The 8,747-nt window shown below is 44.8% G+C and overlaps 1 protein-coding gene across 1 annotated transcript; it reads left to right on the top strand.

Annotated features, from left to right (window-relative positions):
• The first annotated feature begins 1,974 nt into the window (after positions 1-1,974).
• On the top strand, positions 1,975-5,661 carry orai1a (ORAI calcium release-activated calcium modulator 1a). Its single transcript, XM_028996375.1, has 2 exons — positions 1,975-2,308; positions 3,672-5,661. The coding sequence occupies exons 1-2, from the start codon at positions 2,195-2,197 to the stop codon at positions 4,245-4,247; spliced, it is 690 nt and encodes a 229-aa protein (XP_028852208.1). The 5' UTR covers positions 1,975-2,194; the 3' UTR covers positions 4,248-5,661.
• Positions 5,662-8,747: the final 3,086 nt, after the last annotated feature.

Below are 8,747 nucleotides of genomic sequence, written 5' to 3'. Positions count from 1 at the left end.
TGTGGAGCAGGCTCATGAATATGCAAATTCGTCTCTCCGGCTCGGCCAATGGGGAGGCGGGGCGTCTCAGATTGCGCCGATCCCAACGGAGAGTGTTTGTTGGGCCAGATCTCATCGCGGTGAACGTCGAGTCATAAAAAAAAAGTCTCCTCCGGGAGAAAAATCTTTATTCAGTCCCCGCACAGCGCTTATTAAAACGGAAGTGATCGACTTGATTGGTTTGGCCTGCTCTGTGCTTGGCTGCACTCCTGCCTTTGTCTTGCCTTCCTGGTTTCAGCTACGAACTGCAGAACCATCAAAAGAAAGCGTGGGCCACTGGATAAAGGCAACACACGTACCGAGGTCACACGTTTTTACAAAGAAGGTGGCCTCGTTGCAAAATGCTGAATGCTTATGTGTGTAGGTGGATCATTTTAATCCTAAAAACACACTACTTAGGACGACATATTTGTCTTTGACCGTCTAACTCACTGGCAAACCAGTTTGAGCAGTATTTCGAAATTGTGCCAAAAGTATTTTTTTTAAAGATATGTTTTTGTACTTATTATGGTAATATAGTTTTGTATATGACGTGTATTGAGTTAAAAATGGCTTGCATGTGTGGGTAAGGGGTCAGGTTTAGTTCATTTAGTTTGTAAGAAAGTGACAACTTTTTGAGATATTACACTCCATACACGTTATCCAACCATGAACTAATAAAAGTGTTCAAATATTGTAGTACTTTGGTTTATACTTGAACAAATGTTAGCGGCCAGGGAGCTGATAACTAGGGACATATGTTCTTATTGGCATCATGTCTTTTGCAGTAAAGCAGGCTATCTCATATCGCTGTGGTGTGTTGTTGTGGTCCAGATGTCGCCCTGGCTGTTTTAGTGGAAACTGATACCTGTTCTGTAAAGTCTTGCATTGTGCGAGCTGTAAGGGATCACGCAGCTTTCCAACCACAGCGTAATAAGTCGAGCCTGTTGCTTTAAGCCTGAATGGCATTGTGGGATATTGAGTTGCTTTTGGGGGTGGGACAAGTTGACGTGTGATCCTAGACAGGAAGAAGGGCGTTTCCTTCTCCTTTGTTCAAAAAGTGTGCCTGTAGAGTAATCAAATACTCCCGTTCGGGAGAAACGAAAAGGACCTCGTCTCGCTGATTTGTGTGCTGGACCATGAGCCGTAAAAGCCCCGGTCACCATCTCGGGCAACGGAGGCATTAACGTGATTGGTCCGGCTTATCTGTCAGTCAACCTATCTGAGCCACGTGATTGGTTCGGCACGGCTCATTGATATTGGCATTGTTATTGACAAAGTCTTCCCACGTAGCTGTGCACTTTCAAATCTACACGGCGTTCATTTTCTTGACATCACACTCAGTACCAAGCTAACCTGAAGGGGCTTCTGTCTAAATCCAAATTAGCTAAATTTAAATGAGCTTTCCTCTGTATAAATGTCTACATGTATATGTTTATAGTTACATTCATTTAAGAATGATCAAGCACTGTTCTCCTCTATAATCAATACTTACTTGGGAATAAGGATGTGAATCCCTAGGTTAACAAGTTCAACAAAATTTTAAATGTTTTAATGAATCATTACCATTTTTACACATTAAGTGACTAATAGAGAATACCCTGTCACAATACACTGAGACAGGGTAGCAAACTAGCAAAGTTTAGTTGCAATTGCTTTAAACAATTTTAGTTATGAGCATCTATAAAAAAAAAAAAATATGCTGACGAATTTTTGAACATATAACGGATTGACACAACCTTGGTGCAGATCCTTTAATGCGCACAATTTATGGATTGATTGTAAAAAAATATTTTTGGTCCCTGAGCCAGTTTGGTACATTTTATTAAAAAAAAAAATAATTAATACTACTGCTACTAATTATAACTAGTATTACAATTGCGTTCGGCGCGGACCCCCTGTAACCTGCAGCGACGCGGGAGGCGCGCGTAATTACGCAGCGTCGCCTGCGTAGCGCCGGCGGCGGGGCGCGTTCGCGCTGCGGCTTCCTGACTCCGCGGACGCGGGGACCGAGTTGCGCCACCGACTCCCCGCTGCTCCCGCTAGTTTGAAGCTGCGCACGCGTCCCGTCATGCCGAGTTGCCGCGCCGGGCCGGCCTCCTGAGCGCAGTTCGCCGCGGTAAACAAGCGTCGTCGCCACACCGCCGCTGGGGAAAGTTGGCGCGGCCGCGGCGCGATGAGCCTGAACGAGCACTCGCTGCAGGCGCTGTCCTGGAGGAAGCTGTACCTGAGCCGGGCCAAGCTGAAGGCCACCAGCCGGACCTCGGCTCTGCTCTCCGGCTTCGCGATGGTGAGCGCAAGAAAGTTTTAGCGTGTTGGTTTTAACTTTCCAAAAAAAACAACAACAACTTAGTTGTACTATCTTAGGATCGCTGACCGTCTTCACGGACGACTCTTCACTCGGGTTTTTAGCTGTCAAAACAACCGGAAAGTGAAGTGTTTCCGCGCTCCGCGTACGGAGCACGCAGCAGCGCGACTTGCTGAGTTCGCAACTCCGCGGGGCTGAATTCGCAACCGCCACGCTGCGTTTACGGAGCTCGAAGCTCAATTCAGCGACACGGGGAACAAGTGGCCAGTCTGTAGAAACGTGGTAGTATCCTGGTGGGTAAGACACTCGTCTGTGAACCAGAAGACCCAGGTTCAAATCCCACTTACTACCATTGTGTCCCTGAGCAAGACACTTGACCCTGAATGTCTCCAGGGGGGGGACTGTCCCTGTAACTACTGATTTTACGTCGCTCTGGATAAGGGCGTCTGATAAATGCTGCAAATGTAAAATGTAAATCAAGGTCCCTACTGGAAAAAAAAGATCTTTAACATGATTATTATTATAGGCCGCTTCGTAACGCCACGTTCTGCAGGGATGCCTGAGAAAGGTGCCAGAGAAGGTGGTGATGTGTCCTGAAACTAGAGTGGCCACTGATTCCATGTCGGGAAGGACACAGCTGGACTTGAAACGTCCACTCCTTCTTTGAGCAGAACGCTATGTAGACAATCAGGCATTAAGTATTTACATTTGACATAATTTATGTAATTTATCAGACTAACAATCAGTAGTGACAGGGCCAGTCCCCCTGGAGACACTCTGGGTTAAGTATCTTGCTCAGGGACGCAGTGGTAGTAAGTGGGATTCGAACCTGTTCGATTTTGTGGTCGTCTGGTTCTTCACCCACTGGGACACCGGTACCAGTATTTCCCCAAAATATCCCCTATGAATTCTGTTCACTATGTATTGCACTATAGTGCAACCAAATAAGTGTTGTAAATAATATTACAACAAAAGCTATGTGTTCACAGATATTTAATGATATTTGCACTATGGTGGACATCATGCATACTCTGTTGATATATTTGACAGGTCTGCGGTGAGTAATTATGCAGCATTGTGAATTCATATTGTGACATCCGCACCAATCAGCACACAGCATGAAATCTATGTCCCTTTTAATTGAAATAAATATTCAGTTGTAGTTGAAGTGTCAGACCTAACATGGACTGTCAGTTTAGCAGGTGCTGAAATGTGGACAGAGCAGTTTAAAGCAGCGCTGAATTATTAAAACTGTGAGTGGTGGACGTGTGTAAAAACATTTTCCCTCTCAGCATTCTGGGTTTTTTTTTTTTTTTGTTCGTGCTCATGTCTTTTTCTCCACCAGGTAGCGATGGTGGAGGTGCAGTTGGAGAGAGCGGACACCTACCCCCCCGGCCTGCTCATCGCCTTTAGCGTTTGCACCACGGTGTTGGTGGCCGTTCACCTGTTTGCTCTGATGATCAGCACCTGCATCCTGCCCAACTTGGAGGCCGTCAGCAACGTGCACAACCTCAACTCGGTCAAAGAATCCCCCCACGAGCGCATGCACCTCTACATCGAGCTGGCCTGGGCCTTCTCCACTGTCATCGGCACCCTCCTCTTCCTCGCCGAGGTTGTCCTGCTCTGCTGGGTGAAGTTCTTGCCGCTGGGACACCCTGTCACCAGCAGCCAGAATAAGACGGAAGATCTGGGGATCAGTCCTGGCGAAGCAGCAGCCATCGCGTCCACCACCATCATGGTTCCGTTTGCCGTGGTGTTCATTGTGTTTGCCGTGCACTTCTACCGCTCCCTCGTCAGCCACAAAACTGACCGTCAGTTCCAGGAGCTGGAGGAACTGTCAAACATCACACGGCTGCAAAACCAGCTGGACCACCGCGCAGAAGCAGCCAACATGGACCCGACTGCGGCTCACTTCCCTTAACCAGATGAGCAAAGAGCCCACTGCAAATGGCAAATTTCGGCATTTTCGAAATATCGGTTCACGCAGGTCAAAGCCAGCTTTAAAGGAACAACTGTTACATCTGTTCAACTCCCAATGTGCTCCAAACGTTCTGCATACCATAAAACATTACTATCTGTAACTATTAACAATTAATATTAACTATGTTTAATAGTTATAACTACACAATATGAATATGAAAAAGTATATATTTTTAATATTGTTCCATGGACCTGTCTTTGGTACTGTTAAATCCCTGTTTTATTGTGAACAGAGATGCAAAGGTTTACGTCCAGATTCGCTGCAACGTTGTCGGTATCACTGGACTGTTCGCTCGCCTTCACACACACACACACACACACACACACACGCCCTCAGTGTTTAGTTTGTCGTATTCTCACTGCCGGTTATGCTGAACCAACACTGCTGAACTCTGCTTTGTTAATAGAAGTACGTTTGCTCGTGCCTTGAATGGACCCGAACGGGCGAAAAGAAAACTTGACCATGTTTGACTGCATGTGTATGGATCCATTAAGTTTCTCGGACTGCCTTATTTGGAATACGTCAATGGTGCAGCTTAAACCTTTAAACCAGGAGCTTCCTTTTTACCTCTAGGCACCTGGTACAGTCGAACACTTTGTAGTGATTTTCAGTATTTTGCTGCAGTATTGATTTTTCAGATGGAAAAGCCACCTCCTGTAATAGTGATCGTGAATATAAAAAAAAATTCACACTCTGGTTACATTAATATGACAAAATATGGCTCTTTGGAAACTAATTTGCTTATTCATTTTATTGGAAATATCTATCCCTATCTAAATTTCTATGAGCAGAAGACTAATCCCTTCTTTTAGACAGTTCAGAATAAAAATGATCTTCTCGTAGTTACAATGTGAAGGTCAGTGGGATGTCCTTTTGTAGTTTGTTACCATACAGATGCACTCTAACATGTTTCGACGTTTCATTTAAAGCTTGAATGTGCCTGTTTTTGTACATTTATTAACGTGGCAGAATGATGGTAGCGGTTGGCCATGACGTCAAAGCTGCAGAATGTAACTGTTCTTGTCCTGTGTTCGCTGAATTAGGGCCACTGGTTGGGTCATAGTGCAAGATACACTGCATGACAGTTTGGCTAAGGTCCACTTGAGCAGACCTGACGTCACTGTTATCACAACTCTTACTGTAACTCAGCAGGATATTATACCCATGCATGCTACGCTGTTTTTATATATCTTTTTTATTATTATTATTATTTATGTTCCTGTTGGAAAGGAGCAGTTGCAGCGGTTTGCTGTGTGACTTTGCTGTCACTCTATGCCAAAATATTTAATTAGAAAAGAAATGGTAGATTAAATCGATATCTGTGAGTTTTTATTAAAGCTGGTATTTGTGCATATGTTGTGTGTACTTCTGTTGTTGACATTTCTCCAGAGATTCACAATTCTCTCTGGAGAGTCCTTAGTAATATCAAGACTGGACTACTGCAACTCCCTTCTAGCCGGTCTACCACTAAAGTAAAAAAGTGAAGTGACACAGCAGCACAGCACACAATGCACACAGTGAAGTTTTTCCTCTGCATTTAACGCATTACCCTGAGTGAGCAGTGGGCAGCCATAACAGGCGCCCGGGGAGCAGTGTGTGGGGACGGTGCTTTGCTCAGTGGCACCTCAGTGGCACCTTGGCGGATCGGGATTCGAACCGGCAACCTTCTGATTACAGGACTGCTTCCTTAACCGCTAGGCCACCACTGCCCCGCTAGGCCACCACTGCCACCACTATGCACCATCTGACCTCTACAGCAGCACGACTGATCTTCGACCTTCCCAAATTCTCCCACACCGCCCCTCTGCTACGGTCCCTCCACTGGCTCCCAGTAGCTGCACGCATCAGGTTCAAAATACTGATGCTGGCCTACAAAGCCAAACATGGAGTAGCACCATCCTACCTCACAGCCCTTATTACACCTCGCACTGCACCTCGTATACTCCGAGCCTCCAGTACTGCTCATCTGGTCCCTCCATCTCTGAAGGTAAAAGGAAGACATTCATCTAGACTCTTCTCCGTCTTGGCCCCTCGGTGGTGGAATGAACTTCCCCTCGAGGTCAGAACAGCTCAGTCACTGAGCACCTTCAAACGACAGCTCAAGACCTTCCTCTTTAAAGAATATTTAGATTAACTTGTAACTTTCTTATTGTCAAACTTGTGTACAGAATCTACAACAGAGTGAATAAAAGTTTGTATTCATAGTTGGGGGTCCTAATGAACCGGAATTGATCTCTTCATCGATGGTAATGATTATTTAATATTTGGTCTGATTGTGTGTGATAAAGCTTTAAGAATGATATCCCTGCGGGGGGCAGTGCTGCTCTACACATCGTTGAGGTTTGGCCGTCACAGCTCCACTCACTGCTCTGAAACGTGTCTGAATGTTAACGAGAGTAAAAGATTCTGGACCACAGTGTGAGAAACGATGAAATGAGATCTAAGAAAGGTGATCATTTGGGGGGAGAAAAAAAACGGACCATACATCTGCTGCTATGTAGTAACCGGGTAAGCGGACGAAAAAAAGTCTCGGGTTCAAACCCCACTTACTACCATTGTGCCCCCGAACAAGACACTTAACTCTGAGTTGCTGCAGGGGGGACTGTCCCTGTAACTACTGGATAAGGGCGTCTGCTAAATGCCATAAATGTAAATTCTCCTAAACTTCTTGTGATTTATGCCCTGCTCTTTTGCTGGAGAGTTGTGATCGGACGAGCCCAAAAGGCTTTTCATTTGCGTGGGTAGATGCTGAGTCATATGAAATCCCCATCAGCCCCGTCCAAGCAGATCCCATCTGGTCCATGAACTAGATTTTTATCACACACAGTAGGCAAACAGCTCCTGTAATCTCCTCAAGGTCCTCCTGAGTCTCCTCAGACAATAACAGACATGTTGCAACCGAGCATTTCACATGCTTGATATTTTACATGAACCTGCCCGACTGCAAATGATCCAAATGTCTTAAATCCCACGTTTTGACGTACGCATTACTACTCCAACCCTGACTTCCCCCTGTCTCTGCTGTCTCACTGCTGTGTCACCAAAAATGTGTGCCAATGTGAGAATCAAAGTAAAATTTTATTTGTCACATACACAGTCATACACGGAATGATATGCAGTGAAATGCTTTAAATGCAGTGAAATGCTTTAGAAAGGGGAATGGACATGTACACTTGGACTACACATTAAATCATTAATTAAATTATTTCAAGAACAAGAAAAAAATCATAATAATTTAAAAATAACATCTTAGGTCTTATATTTAATATGAACATCATTTATTAAATGCCAGTCCCACCCACTGTGACTAACTAAGCTGCATTTAGAAAGAGGGAGAAAATGGAAGCATACAGGATTACAAAGCTGTACTATGCACTTTCCTGCCTGTTGTTGGGTCTAAACACACACACTGTGGTTCAGAAAAGCATCACACACACCTACCACAAACATCTACTGAGCAAACAATCAGTTTTGTGCATTCATCTCTCCGAGAGACATAAAGCCCCTTTGTGTGTGTGGAGCTCACACACACGCCGTATTGGCGCAGGTTTCCTCTGGGTTCTCTGGTTTCCTCCCAGCACAGAAAGGAATTGGTGAATTGTGTGTAGTGTATGTGAGTGAATGGTGTGTGTGTGTATGGGTGTGTGGTGGGCTGGTGCTCCACCCTGAGTGAGTCCCTGCCCTGCACCCAGTGTTCTGGGATGGGCTCATGAATGCCACGACCCTTCTTACTAATAAGCGGTCATGAAAATATGCGCGCACACACAAATAATCACATAACGTTCAGAGACCTGCATTCTCTGAGATTTGTGTTCACTTCTACGATGGACAAGTTTGTACAAAATGAAATTAAACATCCTCTTTACTCCGCGAGGGACAGTTGCTGCCATCCATCAGTATAATAATCTCTATTTTCTAAATAAAAATTTTTAATGAAGCACTCCAATCGTAAACAACTTTAACAATGCCACTTAAGGGGAGCTCGGTTTTATAGTCTTCCCACTATACAAGCCGCTCAGAACTCTCCAATGTTTTCAGCAGTGCTAGCAGCCATCCGAGTCTGTGTCACGTAACTTGTGTTAATAACTTGCGATGGAGCAGCGAACCGCTGGTGCTACTGGGATTGTTGAGAGTTTCGCATTGGTTCAGCAACTGATGTATTTTATTTTGTATTGGCCTATGGGCAAGAAAAATAGCATAAAATAACCCAAAACTATAAGAAAAATAAATTAAAATCACTAAAATGGCCAGAAGTACACATAATATAAAGATTCGGATTTTGGGCCTGGAATGAGATATGTAGGTGATCCTGTGCCCCTGAGGTTCTGATTAGAACCCTACTGAGCACTGGATGAGACCCTCTCAGCTAGTCAGATGTCACATCAGCGCTCATTCCCGATTAACGACTGATAAAGAATTGTCATACCATGTAAACCGAGG

Source organism: Denticeps clupeoides, chromosome 11, assembly GCF_900700375.1.
Source record: "Denticeps clupeoides chromosome 11, fDenClu1.1, whole genome shotgun sequence".
Classification (NCBI taxonomy): Eukaryota; Metazoa; Chordata; class Actinopteri; order Clupeiformes; family Denticipitidae; genus Denticeps; species Denticeps clupeoides.
The sequence above is the reverse complement of the archived record's forward strand: the minus strand, read 5'-3'. Positions and strand labels throughout refer to the sequence as shown.